Source organism: Teleopsis dalmanni, chromosome X (genome assembly GCF_002237135.1).
Source record: "Teleopsis dalmanni isolate 2A chromosome X, ASM223713v2, whole genome shotgun sequence".
NCBI classification, from domain to species: domain Eukaryota; kingdom Metazoa; phylum Arthropoda; class Insecta; order Diptera; family Diopsidae; genus Teleopsis; species Teleopsis dalmanni.
The window spans coordinates 61,588,646-61,613,628 of NC_051848.1; the positions used below are offsets into that span (position 1 = coordinate 61,588,646).

At 30.5% G+C, this 24,983-nt stretch overlaps 1 protein-coding gene and 1 long non-coding RNA gene across 2 annotated transcripts; both read left to right on the forward strand.

The window, feature by feature from the left end:
• The first annotated feature begins 262 nt into the window (after positions 1-262).
• Positions 263-11,465, forward strand: LOC119662495 (proteasome subunit alpha type-5-like). The gene is made up of 3 exons (XM_038072126.1): positions 263-385; positions 10,741-10,849; positions 10,907-11,465. The coding sequence occupies exons 2-3, from the start codon at positions 10,786-10,788 to the stop codon at positions 11,455-11,457; spliced, it is 615 nt and encodes a 204-aa protein (XP_037928054.1). The 5' UTR covers positions 263-385; positions 10,741-10,785; the 3' UTR covers positions 11,458-11,465.
• Positions 11,466-15,237: 3,772 nt separating this feature from the next.
• On the forward strand, positions 15,238-16,176 carry LOC119690122. Its single transcript, XR_005253552.1, has 4 exons — positions 15,238-15,613; positions 15,685-15,770; positions 15,831-16,000; positions 16,055-16,176. It is a non-coding gene; the product is annotated as an uncharacterized LOC119690122 (long non-coding RNA).
• The last annotated feature ends 8,807 nt before the right edge of the window (positions 16,177-24,983 follow it).

Consider the following 24,983-nt stretch of genomic DNA (forward strand, 5'->3'; position numbering starts at 1 on the left):
AATTTATTTATATACGTATAAGGGTAATAAAGCTCAAATAATTATTCGTATATTATATATGTATAAAATAAATAACATTAACATTTATTTGAAACATATTATTATTATTATCTTTCATATTTCATATTCCTCAAGACAAGTTCTTTTACAACACTACAAAACGAGCAGTCAAGAACTATTAACTAAAATGCAATAGCAAGAAAATAGCTCATCCTAACCAGAAATACCGTTATTATTAGTTGTAAAATTTACGGACGTGGTAGAAGTATATTGAACAGTTTATAAGATAAGATATTTGCAAATAGGCTTTGTTTTAGACTTTAATTAAAAAAATATAGAGTATTGCTCTTCATTCAACAGAGAAATTTGCCATCTAAAAATCTCAGTAAGTAGTTTTCAACAAAGAGATATTAATGCAATACATATATATATTATTGATATAACCGTTTTGTATGAATACAAATTCATTCAGATAAAGGAAGACATAGATAGCTTCACAAAATTTTTATTTAGAATTATTGAAAATAGCTAAATAATAAAATACACAGAATGATTTCGTAATATCAAAAAATATGTCACAGCAGTTCACTACTATAGTAACATGTTTGTTAGGAATCGGGTCAATAGCATAACAATATTCAATAAATTATTGCTACTTGAATTGAAATAATTGTGGTGAAGAGAATTAATTACTTAAATCAAAAATGCTTACGCCACCTAGTGTATTTTTAATGTAGTAATTTCGACAGACTAAAAATTTAAGCTTGAATAAATGAACAAATGTTGTCTCTGTAAAATTCCTTGCTGTTTTTGTAGTAAAAATAAAAACTAAAAAAAATATATATATTTATATTCACATTTGATTTTTCTTTCTTACTCTTCTGTGTATAATAAAAGTCCAATGAATGATAAAATAAATAAATAAAACATTTAAACAAAAAGAATTCATAAATAAATATATTTTTTAAATAATAATATATTACAACAATAATTAAAAAAAATTAATTAAATTTTTAGCTAACTATATAGCTATTTCGATTAATGCCAAATATCCCTCATTAGTCATCTTTTTGGAAATATTTTTTATGTATTTTTAAATAATAATAAAATAAAAATATAATAATTTTTTGAGACTACAAGTACCAAAGATTATTTTGCCAAATAAATTTAAAATAATTTTATTGTTGCAATTCACTTCTTTTATATAGGAACTTTGTATTTGCTTTTTATTTCTGATTTGGATTTACAGTTGTATTCTACTTGAGTCTGGATCAATTTAGGGTGCTATTTGTTTTAGAACTATTTTTAAAAAATTATTTGAAAGTATTTATGCACTAACAAAAATTTTAAATTTTTGATTTTGATTTTATTTATTTTTAGTTATGCAATCATTAAAATTACAATTATTAAAATTATTTTAGTCATAATATTATTTTAGAAATTCTTTTTAAAAATTATTTATCATACCCTTATTTTTTAGTGTGAGATATTGTTAAACGAAGTTTATAAAAGTTCTGTTAGCTGCATAAATGATCTCATTATAATGTGAACGTTCACTCATTAATATAAATGAGCAAGTGTATAAATGAGATACTGTGAATGTACTATTAGAGTGAGTTCAATGTATATGATATTGTATCTTAGGTCTTGAATTGTGCATTGCTGCTCTTAATTTTCGTCATTGATTTGATGTGGCTTTGTCTTTTTAAGAAAATTATACATATATTTATAACCATTGGCTTCTTCTTCTGTCATCCTCATCTCCCAGTGGGGCATAGGGCCCCAATTGGCTAAAGTTGTCAAATCCCCCACAGTTAATATATATCGCGCAGTAACATTTTCATAGTAAAACGAGTCTCATTCTGAAATATTATTGTTGTTCATGTTCTTTGGCTTGTCCGCCATTATATCCCTTTTTAATATACACAATATTATGAAAGTGATATATTAGTCAACGTATTTCTTATCGGATCCTTTCATGAATTGTGTGCACATGCTAATTCCGTTGAAATACAAAATGTAAAAGTTTGTTATTTTAATATCAACTAACTTCATAAATTATGCAATTATTACAAATTATATAAAAGCGATTAAATGCTTTAAAGCCCTTAACAGAAACAAATAAGCACAGTAAAAAAATATTAAAGCCACCGCGAACCAAAAAAAAAAACAAAAAAACCATAAATGTTGAAAAAAATTTACATAAGCTTGCGTGAATATAAACAAAAACAAACATATTTTCCCAGCAACAAATGATCAGCAAATATAAATTAAAAATTATATATAAAAAACAAATATAACAACAACAATAAATGGTACGTATGGCAACGCTGAGATAAACCCTGGCAACAAATTTACAATAAAATGCGTTTGGTAGGATTATAAAGCATACGCTCAGCCAAACAAATGGACTAAAATAAAAACAATTATTATGGAAAGGAAGACCGAAGCAGCATCGACTGAAGCAGCAGCGATTGAACAGACAGACTCAGAAGCAAAGTCATCAATGTCGTCCCTGTGAATGGTGTGCGAATAGTGAAGTGAGAACGAAATCAAAATGACAACAAGAATAACAAAAACTCGCAGACCTGCTTAAAAAACACAGCCGCAACTGTAGTGTATGCTCGTACGTATGTGTGTGTATGTACGTGTGAATACGCCGTCGTTAAGTAGAGTGAAACACAATTGCAACAGCATAAAAGTAAAATAGCTGAAGTGCGGGTACAAAATGCTCAAAATGAGTGAATTAAGCAAGCTAACAGTAAAAACAAGAACAAAAACAATAAAACAACAACAACAGCAACAGCAACAACAACAACAACAACATTCAATGAACACTTTGGGCATATGTGCAAAATGAAGCACACACAAAGTAGCCGCAGACATAGTTGGATTGTCAAAAACGTTAGAACATTTTGATATTTGTGCATTTGTCGTCTACGTTCGGTACGAAGGAGAGTACAACAGAAAAAATTGGTTAGAGGAGACATTGTCCGTTGAAATGAAATCAATTATTCATTCGTTTACCCACGCATCTAAAAGTATGCAAAGCATTTTGTTTTGTTTATTTGCAAACGCGAACTGCTTTCAGTTATGCGCAACAGTTTGGGCTGTTCCAGACTGTTTGCGTTGAAATGCTCTGTGATTCACGTGCCATGGACAAATGAAGTTCTTTCATTCAGCACAGAAACGCAAACAAACTGGGGGAAGCAGTGGGAGTACAACATAATTCTATCGAAGCCATTTTGCACAACATTCTTCCTGTAATACCAAAAAAAATTGGATTGCAAAATATCTGCTTTAAACTAAGTTTCTGTCTAAATCAAGTTTCAAAGATATTTTAAAATATTTTTATATATTTAAATTATGAATGAAAAAAATAAAAACAATTACCTAAAGATAATACATGTAAGGGTACACAGTAACAAACAGCTCATCAAACACAATAAACAACTTTTTATATTTTAAATATGATTCATTCCAAGACTTAAAGTCAAAACCCAGTTTTTCTGCCTTGATTATCCTTTTATTTGATAGTTAAACTATTTTTATTCTCAAAAGAACTATTATGATTCAAAATCACTTTTTCTGATATTTTTTATTTTTTAAAAAAAAAATTATTATATAAAAAACTGAAGAACCTTTCCATGCAAAAAAAATTATTCATTCGTCATACTCCTATAAAGAGCCTACAGTCAATGAGTCATAATATCGTTTCAGTGACTATTATTCTTAAATCAAAGAATCATTTCCTCGAATTTCATAGTTCAAAGGAAATTACATCTAACTAAAATAGAAGAAAATCGTTTAGATTACACATATCTCGTAATTGTGCCTACAACTAACCTAGAATATAAAAACTAGTCGGACTCATTAATAAATGCAAGTATGCAGCCCATACTAATGTTGAAAATATCATAGAATATAGTAATGAATTGGGCGGTCAAAATTTTAACCATGATTCAAGAAAAGCCTGAACAAGTCCACAACAGTGATCCGGTGTCTGCTCTTCGAGCGCTTGTAGGCATAAACTTCAAAAAATTCAACGATTCTATTTTTCTTTAAATATTTTTTCAAATATTTCCATATTTTCCTCCTATTCTTTAGGTTTATTATGTTATTTATATAAATAATAATAATATCTATAATAATAAGAACATTAATAAGCGCCATGATTAAGTCAAACGCGAAATTGTTGTTATCTTCAATGAAAATTTATAATTGTACTCCAAGGCAATAAAGAAAAATTCAATTAAAAGATTTAGTATTTAGAAATATTTCAGTTCGATTTAACTATTTTGTAAATTTCTTACAGTGTATTCATAAATTAACCTTCAATTAATAAAAAGACATGCATTGCACCTACTCGTTGACCGCACTAACACAATTTCATCTAAATTATATTCGGTCTGGTTGTTGTAATTTTTTAAATTTTTTATTTTTATAATTTTAATAATTATAATTTGTATAATTTCATTTAGCTTACGCTTCTTTTTCTAATAATTTAAAAAAGTATTTGGTTTAACGAAGACTTACTCAACAATAGTTTTAAATTATTATAAATTGAAATATAAAAATTAATTAAATTACAAATTTAATTAGGAGTTAAAATTTGTTCTGATTTGTCCGTTTACACTTAAATTTCACATAATTTGCTTTGATTTATTTTATTTTATATATAATTAAACTTTATTGTTAATTTTCTATTGTTAACAGGTTTTGATCGCCAGTTAGCAGTATTGAGCGCCACCAAATCGTTGGTCGCATGGTCCTTCTATCGAAAATGCGGACATTTTACACCACGTTTTTCACTTGCGGGTACCGAATCAATCACCTTTCTAGCCAAAGCACTTACTTCCATTCACACGATATGACCAAGCTAGCGAAGCCACGGAATTTTTATGCGCTTAACTATGTTAAAGTCGTGGTATAGCTACTATAGCACATCGTTCCTTCCAATTCGATACTCGTTGCGTAACAAGTAAGGGACCATAGATCTTTGGAATAAAATTTCTCTCTAATACTCTTAATGTCTTCTCATCACTGTTAGTAATTTTTTAAGCTTTTGTACCATACAGCAAGACAGGTTTGCTAAGTGACTTGTAGAACGTGACTTCTGTTTATCATGAGAGAGATTTATTTCTGAATTACCTACTTAGCTTGAAGTGACATCAATAGGCAAGAGTGATTCTTCGTTTATGCTGGTTCACAAATAAACAAAGTCTTTCATAACTTGAAACGTATAATTGTCAAAAGTGAAGTGGGTCCCAATTCCAAATTGACGAATCAATAAGCTGTCAATTTTAATTTGCAAATTTTCGCGACTTTAAAGCAATAAATTTTGGTGTAAAGCGTAATAAATAAATGTTTTCAAATATATTTAAAGCCCAAAAAAAATTATCTAAACTCCAACAAATAATAGTTCCACTGCAGCACATAGTTAAAGATTTATCGAGTAAATACTACACTTAAACGCTATTTAACTTTTATGTCCAGACTAAAATGCTCGTGTCCTTAATGAAATATTCTGTTAAGCGTAAAGTATTTGATTACAGTCGTTATTGTTTTGTAATTCAATATAAAGTAAGGACAAGTCGACAGGACTTTAATTCAGACAAAGGCAACCTCAACCACATTCATATATCTGTACTCACTTCGTTGCATTTCATTAGCTCCTGCTGTGCCATCCTAAACCTCCTATTTACATCCTTGACGCAAAAATGTTTGCTTGTTCGTTTATGTCCATTGGTTATACTTTTTTAGGCGGTTAAACTCTTAATATGCGTGATTTTCTATTATCTAGTTTGGCTTTTGCGGAAACTTCGCCTCTTCAGCATTGTTTCTGCTTCTTCCTCCACGGTAGGTATTTATTTTGTTTTAAGTTTATGTCTGGCGATGTGATTTAAATCTCATTCATCACTTTTATCAGCACATGCTTCACCATTGAATGCTTATTTGAGATTAACAATATAAACGAGCACTAACAAATTTTTTTCGGAAGATGAACTTACATAATTTGTTTTCGGATACCACGTCAACATTCACCACAACATTGTCGTCCACTCTTTTGTCTCGAGTATTTTGGCTTTAGTAGTTAACTTATAGCAACTGTAATACTTGTTTAAGTATACCAAGCATAGTTTAATCTAATAATTAATTAAATTTTTAACATCATTAGTTACTTAGTAAAATAGATAATCTCATTAAAAGGTATTAACTGGTATACAAGTTTATTCTTTTTATTCTGTTAAGAATTGTAATATTGGCAATTAACATCAACAATTAAAATCATCATTAAATAAAAAGTTGAACAGAAAATTACATCGATGATTCCTACTGTTTGACTGAATTGAACTTTAGTACGATATGAAACTTGAATTCTTTTCCATAAAATTTTTTGTATGTAGAGATGTCTATAACAAAGGGCTTACAGTTATGGTCAACTGATAAATACAAACCAGAAGACCGCGCCGCACAGTGTGACAAAACAAAAATTAGGCGGTCAAAATTCCATATTTTCGGAACCAGTACAGATATTGATGTATAATTTTCCTAAAGTATAATTTTTGAGATAATCTTCCTTTTATATATAATTTGAACACAATCGGCCTACTGGAACCAGCGGAAATATTTCCCTAAACATGGAGCATTTAGTGATGTGCCAAGACTATTCAAAAACTATGATAAATAGAAAGCTGAATTTTGGTGTCCAAAAAACCTATATTATTATTTAGATTCCAAAATTTTTTCATGGTTTTCCAACCAACTACCACACCCACTCCCCATACAAAATTATTAAAAACTCTAAAATTATGATAGGTAGAAAGCTGAATTTTGGTATCCAAAAAACCTCCATTGTTATCTAGATTCCAAAATTTTTTCATAGTTTTCCCGCCACTGGCACACTCACTCCGCACACAAATTTTCATATAACATCGTTTATTATCGTTAAAAAAACTTTTGTTTAACGGCATCCATTGAGGTCCTTCTAGAACTCACACCCTTGCCGATTCTATTCCATCAAGAGGTTCGAAAATCTTGCTAAACATCCATAGTTTAGCTTTACCAAACTTTTTAAAACAGAAGAAAGCAATAAAGGAAACCGGGGGGGGGGGGGGGGGTATTCACCGATGGATCGCCTGACCGGGCATAGTCCGATCGGAGAAGAAGCATTGGAAAGCACTGGAACAAAGTACTAGCATCTTTCAAGTAGAAATTTACGCAATATTTAAGTGCGTACCTTTTCATTTTGAATGGAAATGCCAAGGAAAAAATATTGCAATACTGAAAAACAGCCAAGCGGCTATCAAGGCACTAAACTGGCGTCAGCTGTCTTCAAGACTGGTGCAGGAATGTCTTGATCTACAAAACCTGCTCAGCGAATAAAAACAGATGTCAATTCTCGTGGTATCGGGACATACTAGCGTACGCGGAAACGTTTACGTACACAAACTAGGCAGGAACGGAGCAACCACACTGATGATGGGGCATGAACCTTTCTGTGGATTAGGACACAGACACAGGAGGACCAAAACCAAAAGGATGACTGGAATAATCTACCAGGATTAACACAATTCAAATCACTTATTGGTACCTATTACAACACGAGAAGCCAGAATTGTATGAATATATTAAAAGAAAAACTTTAAATCTTAACAGGACACTGTAAACTGAAATACCACCTTACGAAACTGAGTAAGCATACGGATCCAAACTGTAGATTCTGGGAAGAGAATGAAAAGTCAACTTCACATGTGCTATAAGACTGCACTGCGCTTGTGTACATACGGCATAAACCCCTAGGAATGTGTACCCTTACGGGAGAAGCAATAAAACTCTATAAAGTAGGTTCTATACTACTTTCTATTTACGCAACAGGGCTTAGAGACTAACTTTAAACTCAGAAGGCGGCACAATAGATGCGACGGTTGCAGTGCTGTTTTATATATTAATAATAATAATTTACTATTTATGTATAAGTAAATTGATCACATCCCTCATACATACTATTCAACATATTCTATATATTTATATATAATTGAAGTTTTATTTGGAAATATTTAATTAAATGCATCTTGTAAGCTGATTAATTTAAAATCCTTACATTTATTAAAAACTGTACAATGTTAAATAAAACAACTCAATTAAAAGCTTGCACTTACATTTCCATCTCCCAAAATCGAAGGTCTGCACCTCATAGACGTATGACATCAATCGTAAGCAATTGAAAAACTCCAAAATATATTCGTAATTTGGTATAAAAAAATAAATGAAGGAATGAAATTAAAATTCCATTTATTTAACAAAAAGTTAACACCAAACGCGTCACATATTTTTGTGAAATCCATAAAACTTTCCCACAATCAACGCAAAGCCAATGTACTTAACCGAAAACTGCACATACTTGACAAAAAAGAACGTGAATGATGGTATTCCTCAGTAAATTCGTACCAACAATCTGCTGTCTGTAATGGAAGATGCTTCAAATAAACGAGAAATTTTGCAAAAGTTCTGCGGACCTCGATGAAGAGTTAATTAAGTTCGAGTGTAGTTTTTAAGTAAAAATGAAAAATTTAAAAGTAAAAGAAAAAAATGGTGGAATCCTTCAAAGGCAACTGCAGCAACTTGTTTCCATTAATGAAAAACTTTATCAATTTTTTACTTAAAATAAACAATCCAATATTGTTGCAAATGAGATACAAAAAACAAGAAACAGGATATCCAGGATATTCAGGACGTTCGGGACATTTATCGTAGTTTTGCAGGTTTTTTTTTTTGTGAAAAAAGCGTACTTGGTATTGTATTTTTATAACATAATTTTCCATCCGCCAACAAATGCAAATGAAGTTGGACTTTCCGTGTGCAACTGACAGTTTCGATTGCTTTTTGATTGCCTTGAGGGACAGTGAGAATCGTTTACATCCTACATAAATATTTTATTTTTATTATTTACAAAGTACATGTAATAAATTTTCGAAGCCGTGATAAAATATATACGCAGCGTTTTTTATGAAACTTATAGGTACAAAAAATCATCATAAGTACACTGTATGGAAGATCATTATGGATTTCAAGTAAATTGTTTTAATTAAACACAAATACAAATTCACATGTATTTATTTGTATATAAGTTCGAAACATTCCAACAATCAATTAGCTAATCTGCTCAGTACAGCTGTCGTATCTTTAATAATTTTTTTTTATAGCATTTCAGGGATTAGAAGTCATACGACGTATAGTAACGTCCATTTTATACTTCTTTTAGTCATGCCCATGAATGCATGTTATACACACAGTCAAAACACAATCATAAATTTCATACTGTAACTACTAGTTAAGATATCATTTAATGATATAACACTTCTTCCCAGAGGCATTTATTGACCATTGCGATACGGACTGCACTAACCATTGTTGTCTGGATTTATTAATCTTAATCGTCCTTGGTTATATATGACAGAAAACTTAGTTATTTAGGCATCCATAAGTATTTTCACACCAAAATATACGTAATTTTAGCTGCCTTATACATTCTAAATTTTAGTTTTGAGTAAAGTACAGAAAAGTTTATTACCATGAACAAAGTTTAATCAAAATTTTGTGTTCTCTTTAATTATTCAATTAACATTGAAAAAAAAACAAGAATCTTATTTTAGACATGAACACGACTGTCTGTATAATATGGACCTGTGGACATGGACTACACTTTTCTACTAACTTACTCACCACCTGTTTAACTACTGCTGGACCATATGACCTGTATTCTGTTAATGTCTTCTCTTGACATCATTCCGCAAATAGTAGGTATCATTATTCTTTTTTATCAATAGTTCGATGCCTTGTTTTCGCTGAGCCGCAATGCATGTCTAACTACGTTCTTTATAGGTCTTTATATAGGTCTGTATAGCTAATACACAGCCGTTTATGATTTCTAGTTTCATACATTAATCATCATTGGAAATTTGCACAGGTCAATGTAATTTAAGAACACAACGCAAGCACTTGTGAATGAAGGTATGTAGATGAGTCCGTAATTTCTTTGAGAGCCCCCATGTTTCATATCTGCAAAATAGTACCGATTTAACATTTGAATAAATGTAACTTTGTTCTCTCGCTTATGCGTTCTAATATATATTTAAAGTCTATAGACTGTAGATTACACAGTTTCTATGCTTCGGTGGGTACCATCAGTGGTAAAATTCGTTGATACCGATGACGTCACTACATTGAAGCCACTTTTTAAAACTTTAGTTTTTTCCGCCCTTATACTCAAAACAGTCGTCCTCGGATATCTGCTAAGATATAAAAAAAGTAATAAATAAAGTTAGAAAATTGGGATTAATAAAAAAGATAGAATTATGATTAAAATTTAGTCACGTTGACAAGGATTTCTATACCACTTTTTTTCTCGATAGACTTTTTGATACTGGAATTAAGCAAAATTATAAACTAGGAACAGAACTATATGAACAGAACTCCGTCAATAATACTGAACCATAACTTACTATATATAACTTAGTATAATCTTCAAATCGCCAAAACTCGTCTTAGACAAGTTGAAAGTTTATAGTATCTACCACTCTTCTACCATTCTACAAAATTAGCTAAATAAAGTTGCTAAGACATCAAAGCTCCAGAAATAGAAGGATTCTTCTGTTTCTTTTTTTGGATAAAAAAAATAGTTTTTATTTTTTTACATATTCCTAATTTTACAGTGATATTTGAAAATGATATTTACAGGAAGCATTACTGTTAAAACGAAAAACTAAGGAAATCATAGCAAACATGTCTCAAGAAAAATCGTTATCAAAATATAATTTAAATATCGTTGGCGTCTGCACTCCCTATGGTAAGTTACCAAATTTGCATAACTTTGAAATGAATAATGCATCTTTGAACTACTTAGGTGTGGTCTTAGCTGTGGAGAGAGACTCAGTCACTCATACGACTAATTCGGAATCAAAATTTCACGGAATATTAGCTATCAATGAGAAAATAATAGCTGTCGCAATTGGCACAGAAAGTGAAGTTCCTCCTTTGATTGAATATGCAATTACTAAGCATAATGATGGTCAGAGTTTAGGTGAAATAGTAATCGGTTTATCAAATATAATGCGAGTTGAGAAAACTAATGTTGAACTAATATTCGCTGGTGTAACAACCGACGATGTACCAGAGTTATGGTACTTAACTAAGTTGGGTGAATACAATAGAGTTTTCTATGCCGCTTTTGGATCAGAGCGAGATAGAGCTAGATATTTCTTAAATGTGAAGTATAAGCCCTTGTTAAGTTTACAAGACACAAAACGCTTATCACTTTTTACGCTGCGTTATGCTGTGGGACCACGTTTTCAAGCAAAGAATATTGACGTAATAGAAATTCCAACGACTAAAATTAAAATGCCTTCATGGGGAGATCTTGTACCTCCAGAAATGTCAAGTTTAATACATCGATAGTATGAAATAAAGAGTTTTTTAAAATGCATAAGTTTATTTTACTGTTTTATTCTTATTTCGTTGTATGTTTATACTAGAAATTTCGTGCAATTTACTATTTTTCATATAAAATAGCATATATATTTTTAATCAAATTTTATTTAAATTCTAAACTTATATTTCCTGAATATTTTTTTTTTTTTGACAGTAGTTGGATTCATCGAAAACCTCCGTGTGAAACTTGAACTCAATAAACCACCTCTTAGAAATGAATGGAGAAATTTTCCACAGCATTGTGAAAACTTCATTCGAGTAATCAGGGGAAAGAGGAAAAAATAGACTTAGTATTTTTCTAAATCAATGTATCATTATACTATGTATTAACAGCATATTTCCGACTTATTCTATATAAAAGCGAGAAATGGTTTCTTAATCCGAGAAAAAATATAATTTGGAGGGATAGTACATATTTTCAATAATTACTGAGAGAGACAGTATGTTTAAGTGCTTACTACTCGAAAAATAATTTATTCATTAGTAGTGCTGTTCATATTATTCGGATATTCGGACAGCAACGAAGTCTCCGGAATTGGAATGAAAATCGGATTTTTTGTAAATCCGGAGTCTTCGAATAATCGAATTTGCAATTATTATTTGTTGTGAACTTATTTAAAAATTCGTAGTTTGTGCTCTCCCTTTATACTGAATTCATACAAGAGTTTTGTTTGTAATTTTAGCTGTCAAAAATACATTGTAAGCAACAACAGTGGACAGCCAAAATTACAAGCAAAACTCTTGTGTGAATCCAGCGTTAACTATCGCTCACAAAGGCTTCAAATAATTTCTCTACGAATAATAATCGCAAATCCGAATATTCGAAAACTTCGGATTGGTATTTTAACTCTTCGTTTAATAAATTTTACATTCGATTAATCGGATACTTGGAACAGTTCATAAAACCGAATACGAACTCTTACACTCTTACTCTTACGCTATGAGAACTATGTACATTTTTTTCAAATAGGAGTAGATCCCATCAACTTCGTATTGGTATTTCTACTCTTCGTTTAATAAATCTTCCATTCGATTCATCGGATTCTTGGAACAGTTCATAAAACCGAATACGAACTCTTAACATACACTCTTACTGTTAAATAGGAGTAGATCCCATCAAGCTATGAATATTGTTTTTTTTTTGTAAGAATAATAATAAAGAATGATTATTGCACTACAAAAAGAATATTATTAATAAGTGTTTGTAAGATAATTAACTATCGATAAACCGAAATTATCATGAACAATAAACTTACCAACACTTTTAAAAAAAAAGCGATTGTCCGCAAAAAATTTTTTCAAACAAATCAAGTAACTATAATTTCAACCATAATCACAAGTACAAGAATATAAATAGTTTTAACACCATGATACGAGGGCGGTTTGACAAGTCAGTGACTTTTTGAATAAAACAAATTTTATTCAGCAAATAAACATTTTATTTTTCTACATAATCGCCTTTTAGCTCGATACATTTAGTCCAGTGTTTTTCTAATTTTCTTATTCTCTCCAAATAATAGGTTTTCTCAAAGCTCTCAAAATACAATTCAAATCTCTTACCGCCCAGCCATTTCTTTAGGTTTGAAAACAGAAGATTGTCGCAGGGGACTAAATCTGGAGAATATGCTGGATGGGGTAGCAGTTCGTATCCCAATTCGTGGATTTTGGCAATCGTGACTAGACAAGTGTGTACACTTGCATTGCCTTGATGGAATAGCACTTTCTTCTTCGCCAAATGCGGCCGTTTTTACTTCAAATCAACATCGAATCTGTTCAAAAGCTATGCATAATATTCGCCGGTGATCATTTTAGCTTTTTCTCCAGATAATCGATGTGAATGACACCCCTTGCATCTCAAAAAACTGTAGCCATGACTTTATTGGCTGACAGACTCTGTTCACCCCTAGCAACCCACTGTTTCGATTGTTCCTTGGTCTCTGGCGTGTTGTGATGGATCGATGTTTCGTCCACAGTAACAAAACGAGTATTTATCAAGTCTTTCCTTAGTTTCAGTGATAGATTTTTTACGTAAAAAGTAATGCTTAATCAGCACACGAAATTTATTTTATCCATTTTCGTAAAAATTCACGAAGTTGTCTGCTTTGAACGGCTTTTAAGTAGCTTTACATTATCTTAGACAAGCTTTTTTCAGATTAGTAAAAACCCTAACCTCTATTTATCACATGCTCGATTTCTTGCGAAATATGAGCTTTTATTATTTATAAACGCATATGAACATTGCATCTCATATTAATATACTCCCTAACTTGTCACTATCTATTCTTCTATTAAAAACCATCTATTATCTCATTTTCCATAATTCTTTCCCTTCCATGTCCCAACACATCAACTTTTAAGTTTCTTATATCGTTACTACCTTACTTACTACCAAACCTCATATTAAAATCATAAGTAAACTAAAACTGAAAGTGAGTTTCAGTTTCGAATAACTAGATCACGGTTTTAATGAGGGAATTTGAATTTTCGCTCGTCACTCCTAGCAGTACTTACTAACTTTGCTGCTTTCAAATTGGTAGGTTTGATTCCAATTTAACTAAAACTCCACCATATTTATTTACTTTATTTACTTTATTTCGAGTTTATTTTTGACTGTGGGGTTGTCTAACCATCTCTTTAGAAACTTTTATCTACAAATTACCTGTTAGCAAAGCACTCCAAAGTTAACTAATTATTGAAAACTTCAAATTTCAAATTCAAATTTTATATTAGTTTCTCTAATTAATGTTAATCTTTAATTATTTAGAATTTAAATCACCTGCTCATTAGTCACACTTTCAAACAACAACCCCTCAAAAATTCTCTTTTTATCCAGTGCTCCTCACGGTATGCGATCTTCAACAATTCTTCCAGGTTACTATTTTATTACATGCCGTGATTATTCGATGAGATAAGAAGGTTCTTTAAATGTATCTTCATGCGATTTTCGCGAATATCTTTTAATACACTAAAGTGTGTATCGCCCACATAACTTATACGGCATTTACATTGGCCGAAAATGGCTCATTTTGGTCAAAAATCGAAAATGAGTATCGAATGGCTCATTCTTGCATATAAAATTTCAAGCACAAAATGAGCAATTTTCTCACATTCTGTATGAATGACGTTCGAATGCATTCCACATACATTCCAAATGCAAAGGAATCCATTGAACATACCCTAAATGAAAGCTCTTCATGGCATTTTGACAGTTTGAAAAAGCTGTTTTTAACATATTTACAAAAAAAGGTAAACAAATGTTTGGTGGTTGCATTTTCTTGAAAACGATGCACTGCTTTTAGAAACTTTTACTCTCCCAAAAAGTATTTAATCGAAGGTTAAAATATGTTTTAAGTTTCTAATGTAAGGTTTGAAGGCATATTTAACCTTCATGCAACATTTTTTTGGCACAGGCCAAAAATCAAATCAACATGCAAGTTGAAAAATTAGCTGTTGAAATGAGAACAAATGAAATAGAACGAATGTAAACACTTTCAAATGGCTCATTCAAAATGAGCCATTTTCGGCCAATGTAAACGCCGTATTATATAAACTATACGTATACATACTTTGTTTTTTATGGAATTTTATAATATTTATTGCCTTTACATGAGTACTTCAAAATTTTTTTATTATTTATTTTTAAACGCAGCAAACATAGAATTTTAAATTGGTTTAGCTTTATTTTAAAACAAATTTGATTAGCAAATTGTCAGTATACATATTTAATTTAAAATTCAATTAAAAAAATCACACATTTTTCTCTTTTAAAATTTTGGTATTTGGTTTTAAATAAAAAAATTATTGTATTTCAAAAATGTCTCACCGTAAATCTATACTCAAATCTGCATCTGAAACTCAAACTGAAACTGAGGGTCCTAAAAAACGCGTTCAATTTGATGTTGAATGTTACTGCTCCGATTTGAATGACGATGACATTTGTGATAAGAACTTAGCTTGTGCCTCTGCTCAGTCCTTTTGCAATTTGAAGTGTTCGAAGCCTATTAATGAGGAGTTCTACCGGAAAAGGCAGGAGACACAAAAGGATATGTATACCCATGCCAAGCAAGCCTTAGGAAAGCTAAAGCATCAAAGTGAACAATCAGTCTAAACTTTATGCAGTAAGGTTGGTTCAAACAAAATAAGTCTCATGGTATGAAAATTTAGAAAATACCTTTTTTTAAATTTTTTTTATAGAAAATTTCGGCCTGGATTTTATTTTTCCACCTCAGATCAACTTAAACTTTACAAGACCGAAACCTTATTGCACTACATTATTGCAAGTAACCGTGAAATAAATTATTATATTAGCAAAAATTAATTAAATAATTTTAAAAAATTAGACCTTGTGAAAAAACATATTTTCCAACTCAAGCTGACTGATCTATTAACTATTAAGGTTTCCAAATCCAAATATCAACCCAAGTACAAATGTAAATCCAAAAATGTTTACCAAAATTAATCGGCATACGTTTAGGGACGTCAGTGGCACACAAACTCAGAAAGTACTTAAGTATGTAAACAAATTTCTTCAAGATCAAATAAAAAAATTTTGTTATAAAACCAGATTAGACACAGTCAATGGAGCGCTCAATATATTAATGTAATTATGCATTCAGTCCATGCTTAATTATGCTGGCTCTCAGATGAAAAGTAAAAATTTATTGTAAATATCTTAACAAAATTAAACATATTGTAATTTATGTGAAAATTTAAATGTATAAATAAATTATTTAGTGTGATATAAAATACATATTGTTTATACTTAATAACTCTGGAATAAAATATCTACCTAAATAGTATATCATAATTACTATATAATAATATATATAATAATTATATATATAATAATATATATAATAATATATATATAATATATATATAATAAAATAATAATTACTAACATTGCGCAGCGATTCCTCAAAGTAGACGAAGAAGTATATAGAAGTTCTCTAGAAAATGTATTATATTTGGTAAGTTCCATATATATACGGAGAGTGGTGGATCAAGCGTAGTACTACTTTTGCTCTTTAATAAAAATGAATTTGCTGATGAAACTAAAGCTCTTAAAGAGAGCACAAGCTGTCCAAAAATTGTGTATTGACATCATGGAAGACTTCATAGGTGATGATTTAAAAACTCATTTGACGTACTTCTAGTTTAGTTTGCTGAAATCGCTATATTAAGTCCCAAGGGGGATTTAAAAAAAAGATAATATGTATATTTTAACCACAAAAAAAAATTCTATAGTTTTGATTAAAAATCCTATACTAAGTTATTCATCTCTCCTCTCCTGACCCTTTTTCCTGACTTTTATTGTTCTATTACCGTTTTCTCTTGTTCTAAATCTTTTCAGTATATTGAATATGGTTCTGCAATGTGTGGACCTCTCTTTCAGTCGACTTATTTTGGCATTCGTTCTGTATACTTTTATACGTATATTCACTTTGTTGTGCCAACATATATTTTTATATATATATATCTCTTATCAAGAAACTTCCTTGAGCGTTCCTAGCTTCGGTGTAATAATATCTTGCTTAAGTCGTGTCGTATACAATAATTTTCTTCCTGTCGTATGGCGTACAATAAAACCATGTTTCTGTTAATATTATTTGGATTTTGTTTTTAAATATATATCCATTCAACATTATCCTTATTGACATATTTTTAAGTGGTTCTTATGGAGGTAGTAACTTCGGCTGCTACCACAGACATAGACTATTATGTTCAGGATGCAGAGGAATAAGTGATACGGTATTAGTAGGGTTATATTTAGATTACGGTAAACAAGGCGTTTTTCCAAAAAACCAAAACACAAATACTTATGGATGTCTTAGGTAATGAAATCAGTTTTTATTGGTTATAGTGTTGACATTGGTTCGAAATAAAAAAAAGCCAGAGAACAGATTTTAATGATTTATATAAAATTCATTATGAAATGTAATTAAATTTAGTATATATAGTAAACTGAAAAACTGATATCATATTCTTTAAATTTTTATGCTTCTATAAATATCGGTAACAGTTATCCAAATACCATTACTGATGTAGTATAAAACATTTCGTATTTATATTTTTCCACAGTGACTATATTTCATTACATATCCTCAAAATATGTTTAACTGTGACTATTTTTCGACATATAAACTTTTGTGTACCATATTTATTACAATCATTTAAAGTTACTTATGTCTTGTAAAGAGACAATATGACTTTCCCGTTTGCTACCCTTTGTATCTGAAATTGCACAAAACTTGCCCCTAAGGCACACTTTATCACAACTCATAAATACTTGTTTCCCGTATTTACATTTAACTTTTTATTGCGACTTTTACAATAGCAGGAAAATTATTGGAAAATGATTGTCACAGACAGAGTTTTACAATTTAAAAGGAAAAAACCTATTGTACAGACCATAAAGCCAACATTTAAACATTTGGTGTTGTAAGGCAATAAAACCATTTTGTCAAAGTAAAATTTAAACTTCATTTGTATTTGTTTAAAAATCTAATTTGTTTAAATATCCTAAAGTATTAATGTTTTTATTTAATTTTTTTTTTTTGGACAAAAGGAACTCAAGAAGAAGAAAAGATGATTAAAACTTCAGCCAAAGAAATCCTTAGAATTGATCCTGCTTTAATTTACAACGATTCATCTAAGGCAGCAACTGTGATGCACTTGGCCACAGAAGACACAAAATTTTAGGTGCATACCAAACTGAGGATGAAGACGTTTAAGACCTCCATCCGAAGGGAGCCTATGTAGTGCTTGCACACAATCGGAAGCTCTACCACCGCTAGAAAGACCCAATTTTGGTCAATCCAAAAACTCACTTGATTGAATTATTTTATTAATTTATTTATTTAATAGCAATAATACGGTTTAAAGAAAGCAACGTCTAAACTTAAGATCATGCCTTATTGGGCATGCAGTATAAAAGCACTTAAGACATACATGCAGCATTTCTTAACACTTCATAGGCTAGTCTTAAAATAAGTCAGTGATTTATAAATTTAAATTTTTTCTTAAATTACTAATTTGATTAAAAATTTCTACTGCGGCTTAGAATCTCGTTTCGACGAAATACTAAATTTCGAAATACAAAAAGGTGCACAATAGATCAGCTTGGTCCTTAGCCTAACCCATAACCAAAGCAGCGTTTCACAACTGCCGCTCCACAGGCCTCTGTCAATTCGTGACATAAGTACCACAGGCCCATAAAATGGTTATATTTTAATCTTTTACGCTATTTTTCGAGAAGACATTAGTTCCGGTCTTTGCAAGATACGCTTTGCTAGTTAAACCTACTCTTTAAGTAGCTTAAAAGAATAATCATCTTCTATTGAGTGTACTCATCGAGTAATCTATGAAATAGAACAGTTAGCTCATTGTGCAAGCTCTTCGGTTAGTATAGTTCCTAGTCTTCTTGCCCAATAACCATGCCCCTGAAGTAGTTCGGGGCCGAACCACCTAACTTACATTTTGATAAACAATTTTAGAAGTTGTTTGCTTAACCCTTGTCGGACTGGGAGTCTTTACAATGTTAAGAGGCGGCAGAGGTACAATTGTACCTTCATATATATAGAATGAAAAATCTTCCCCTTTCCAGGATTTTTATGGTAAATTAATAATAGTGATTTGTTTTTGAAATCCTAATTTGTAATCACACAAGGTAGCATCGACGTGATGGACAAAATGTTGAGTGAATATACAGTAAACGAATAACGATACTTTGGCCTCTAGCAATGTTATACAACATGATTGATGTCACTGGATTGTCATCTTATATTATCTACTCACAGCATCACCCAAGGTTCAAAATAAAGGAACAATGAATAAAGTTCCTCAAAGATCTTACCAAATAGCTATACCTACATGGCTTGAATTAAAAACCGTAGTACAAACAAAAAAATGATGAATAACCATTCTCTTTGAAGTGCAGTAAAAATAGTTCTTGGATGACCTATTTTGCTACCACCAGAACAAGGAACTAGTGCTAAAGTAACTTATGGCAGAAGTGGAGCCAACGCAAATCTTAGTAGCTGTCACATTTGCTAACATTTGAGTTGAAAAGAAAGACCAAAATCATATGTGGTTTGCGTGGAACCTGTTTACGATTAACACTCTATTGAAGAAAGTCGATGAAATACATTATATCAGCGGATTTCCATTTCTTATACTAAACTTTTAATTTTTCTTATAAGACCTGTCTTAAAAAAATGTTTTTTATTTCATCATTTTATACAAAATACATTAATGTACAACAATTGTCCCTAACAAGTCTTAAGTGAAAGTGAAATCAATTCAACTTCATATCTCAGAAAGTTGCCCGGATATTTTTCTAAAATTTTAAAGATATTATCTAAAGCAAAGTATAGAGAGATTTTTCAATTTCAGGTCGCTGCGATAGGCAAAAAAAGTTATTGCAATTGGAAAGTCCGTCCGACTAGGGTTAAATAATTGGTAAGTTAGTTGACATTTTAATATAAATAAAATAATATCAAAAGAAAGTGAAAACAAATGATTTATTAAAGCAATTCATTATATTTAATTTTTTAAATAAATGAAATTTATTTATTTATTTGTCAGTCAACATTAAAATTAAGTTTTAAGTTAACTAAGAACTAGGAACTGAACTCTAGGTCCTTCGCCCTGAAAGTAAATATAATTTTTATAATGAAGTCTTACATTTTCTACAAAGTTTTATCAGTTGAATAAGCAACTGTTATACTAAACTTAAATGTAAGCAGTTTAAGTTACATTTACGAATTTTCGTGAATACTCTCAATATGAATTTCTAATGGTCAAATTCTTCTTCTTCTTCTTCTTTTATCCTTATCTCCCAGTGGAGCATAGGGCCTCTACCATATTTTTATATCGGATTTGGGTATTCGATTCGCGGCATATATCACTCAGGAATAGTTCGCTTCTCTTAATTCTTCTTCAATTGTTCTTCTCCAAGTTTTAGCTGGTTCTCCAGGTCTGCGGATGCCTTGAGGGATAAAACCATGGTCAAATGGCACCATTAAAATACCCTCAATACAAGCTAATAGTGCTAAATGGAACAGTGTTTAACGGTTTCTAATAAAATTTTGCTGGTTTCACTATTTCCCACCTATGTTTCTAAAATTTTCATTGTCTACGTATATATGATCTCACTGCGAATCCTAGCAACTACATACAATATTAGATACCCAACAATAATGGAGAGCTTGGTGGCAAAATGAAAGGCACATCTCTATTAATCATGTCAATATTTTGAAAGAGCTTTATATTCATTCTTGCTAGCTAGTGACACCTAGCCGCTATAGGTCAACCATCTTTTCTTGAAATATATTTAGGAATTGTGTCAAACTGTGTTTTATGAAACCTTTTGATATTTTCTCTGGGTATTTATTTAATATTTTGGCTCTATAAGAAGTGACTAATACGGTAACTTTCCGGTACAAAAGGTTAAGGTTAATAATAGTATAAGTTGTTGAAAATTAAAAAAATCGTTAAGGAAATATTAACTTGTATACGAAAAATGTTTTAAAGAAAATTGATTATTAAACTCCATAGTTTTAATAGTAAACCACTAAAGTCAACTGTTATTGTGTAGTCATGAATCTCTGTGAAAGTAAATGTAAAGTTTGTGTAAATTTATATATCCGTATGAAGAGTGTGCCCTGAGCAGTTTAAATCTTACTATCCTAAATTCTATTATATATAATAAAGTTATACTGTGTGATTTACAAACAAACAGCAGCAGACAAGTTGCTCCTTCGATACAACGCTCTCGGCAAGTATGCGAAAAACTGCACTTATTCGTCTAAAGATAATAATGTGCACAGTTAAAGCACTTCGGTGTAATAAAAATATAATCGTACTAAACTTGATGAAGCAGTAAAGCAACAGCACAACTTACCTTATTTAAGAAAAGTTATGAAATTCAAAATGACATTAACATAACTATGTTTATGATGATGATATTTGCTTTATTGTTACCTGGTTACGATTTCGTACAACTCATAAATGGTTTGTTATATTTACAAATTTGGAAGTCTTAATCAAGTTAGATTGACAACTTGTTCGATTATCGTTTACAGTATAAGCATCATTTCCATTCAGCAAACTTTATTATATGTCTATAGACATATATATATTAGGTAGATTGATAAATACCCGACCTAAGTAATAAAAACGCATTTTGTTTGGAAAATTATAGTTTATGCTTCAATATAGTCTCCTTTTAGCACGACACATCGAGTCTAACAATTTCTCACCTTTTAAAATCACGATATACGATTTATCAAGTCCTTCAAAGTATACCTCGACAAATATCGAGTGATTTAATTGATCCAATAATATGTCATAGTAATCTGATATTATTGTTTATCCTTTTCCCAAAAAGTCTATGAAAATTATTCCACTTGAATCCCAATATACGGAACCTAAGATTTTTCTAACCGATTGTTAAGTTTGTGATCGTTTAAGAACACTACCCCCGGGCTCTATCCATTATCTGGCTTATTGTTTTTCCGTCAGGTATGAAGTAATGGATCCATGCTTCATTAATTCTCACTGCTCGACACTTACAGTCAGCTAGATTGTGTATTAACATTTCCAAACAATATTTTGAATAAAGAAGTTGTTCTCATTTTTGGTCAATTTTGAGCAAACGCAGCACCCATATTGCCGGAAGCTTTTTAATACACAAATATTCACATAAAATATTCGATACACGTTCATATTGTATGTTTCTTATCTCTGTTATCTTATTCAATTCAATTTTTGGTTCATCCAATACAATATCGTGCATTTTTTGAAACTTTTTTTCAGTTGTAACCTCTTTTGAATGACCCGGACGCTCTTCATCAAAAACAATCGTACGACCACGTTTAAATTCGTTTAAATGTTATTATTAAACGATATTCAATTTTTTCAATTTTTTAAAAATCACCAATTATTTATTTAAGTAATAGGCTATTAAAGCACCCCGACCTAATAGATCTATTGTGCACCTAAAGGCCCAACTAGGACAATTTTAGACTATTTATAAATGTTGTAATTGCTGTGGGCTTAATTTTACCTGTTTAGAACTTGGCAGATATACAAAACATAATTTATTTTGTTCCGGCGTTGCCACCTATTGTGAAGACAGGTAATTATCAATCCACCTAGTATACACATATATCTGTTGCATTCAGAGGAACAGACAATAAGAGGATAGACACTCATCTTCCTGACAATAGGTGTATTCTTTTGATATGAATGCTCCAATAGAACAACTTATTACACCTAAAATGAACTAAAGATAATAATAATGCAAATACAAATACTAATACATATATTAACTAGAAATGTTAGTGATTAAACGTTAAAAATATGGGAGAAACTTATCATCTTTTAAGAATATCAGTGGAAAAAGATATAGATTAAAGATTTGATTTCTTAGCACTTTTCGAAAACATACTAATAAAAATATTTCCACCTAAATAAACATATTTATATAAATATTGATATTTATGTAAATAAAATTTTACTAACTGCTATTATCATTATTTTAGTCAACTATAAAAACTTACGACAAAGAAATATTTCTTTATATATCATTTTATTTTTACAATCAGAACTCCGCCACTACTATATATACTTAAAATTATAATTATAAAATAGTTACTGTGGATGCTTCCATTTTGCCAGATCCCATTAAAATGCTTCAATTTATTGAATAAATTGATACTCTCATAAAAGACGAAAAGAAAATCACTGATTGATAATAATCATAATCTGCTTATTTAAGAAAGGCAGAACCGAAGACGCAAGACGCAAAATGTCAGGTATTACAATAGAATAGAAGCAAAAATTTGCTAAACATCAAGTCGAAATTAATTTTTTTTTCTTCCTAAATTGTACACAATAACCAAAGCACAACATAATAAATAACATAAAAGCACAAACGTATGGAATATGATATTACTTTTGGCAAGGTATCATTTCCTACCTCGTTTGACAGAGCACTTTCTTTCCCGCTTTGGTTTGATTTGTGTCTTTTCAGTACAAATCTAAGCGGTGGGAGGCAGCGAGCTGTTCACTTAAGCCTGACAAAATTTTGTTGAATAACACGAATGTGATACCTTCAGTACCTGCAACCAGTGATACAACTTTCACACACACCTATTTTTCTGCTGTTTCTCTTCTCTTCACTTCTCTTACTTTGTTGCCTATAAATCAGGAATGAGCACTTGCTCATTATGGCCCATCTTAGGCCATAATTACTCAACAAAACGTATTCTACACATTCCAATTTGCTTGAGCGAAAATTTTTATTTATTAGTTCATATTTTTATTTAGTTCATAAATCATTAAAATATAATAAAAAATAAACGATTTAAAATTTAAATTCATTGTAAGTACATTTTTTGTCTCGAAAGTGAAAGTACTGTAGTGTACCCTAAGATTTCATAGAATGTACATACTAGTATATTCTCATCACATTCTCGTTTAAATGCAACCACAAGAAAAAAATTATTGTTAGGCTGATGTGCCTATCTCTACTTTAAACAGCATCAATTTGTTCCGCTCAACATGTCTGCTGTCATAGTTACGTTTCCCCCTTAGTATAATCAAGTTACTTTAGAGCTACCTTAAAAGTACACGCAAGGTATGTGCTGGGAACCCTCACAGAAAATTACTTACTTTGATTATTGATTATGGATTGTTAGTAAGCTATAATTAGGTTTTTAGCTTAACCTTTCATCTTAAGCTCATTTTCTGATTTGAGAAAAATGATATCATTTTTTCTATTGCTAGAGACATTACAGATTGCATATATTACAAAAGTGGGGTGAAATCTACTACTTTAATAATCCCATAAAGATATTAAATTCAATATTATTTCATGACAAAATTCAATATATTTTATTAAATAAAAAAAAAGTTAATATAACACAGTAAGTGAATTTGTTAATAAACTTTCACGCCAATAAAAAAACTCAAAGTTCAAAAATATGTACACTTGACTTAACGACTTTGGGCCAGTTGGCTAACAAACACTGGCTCTGAGCTTCAAATTTGATAGAGCACAAGCTCAATCCTTGATACTTGTAGTCTTAAAAAGTTATTTATGATTAATTACATGCAAGAAATATTTCCAAGACCACAAATGATGGTCAGCCAAAAATTCAATTAATTAAAATAATATAAAATATAAATTTTTGTTGTTGTAGTTCACTACTTTTCAAGATTTTTCTATAATAAAAGCTTTAAAAAATTGTCTACAATTTGTTCGGCGAATAAAATTTACTTTCAATTTTTTTCAGATATCTCAGACGCAAACTGAAATATTTAAAAAAATTTTTTTTTATTAAAATAGTATCCTTATTTAATAAGAACTTCTAGATACTTTTAAATATACAGGTAGGTATATGAAGCAATGCTATTATAAATAATAATTACGCAGTCATAGCTGTAGAAAATTAGTGAAAAATAGTTTTAGACGCTTTTTGTCTGCA

Coding starts and splice junctions, on each gene's coding strand:
- LOC119662495 (XM_038072126.1), top strand. CDS start 10,786: ATGTCTCAAGAAAAATCGTTATCAAAATATAATTTAAATATCGTTGGC. Junction 10,850..10,906: donor TGGCGTCTGCACTCCCTATG/GTAAGTTACCAA, acceptor TGAACTACTTAG/GTGTGGTCTTAGCTGTGGAG.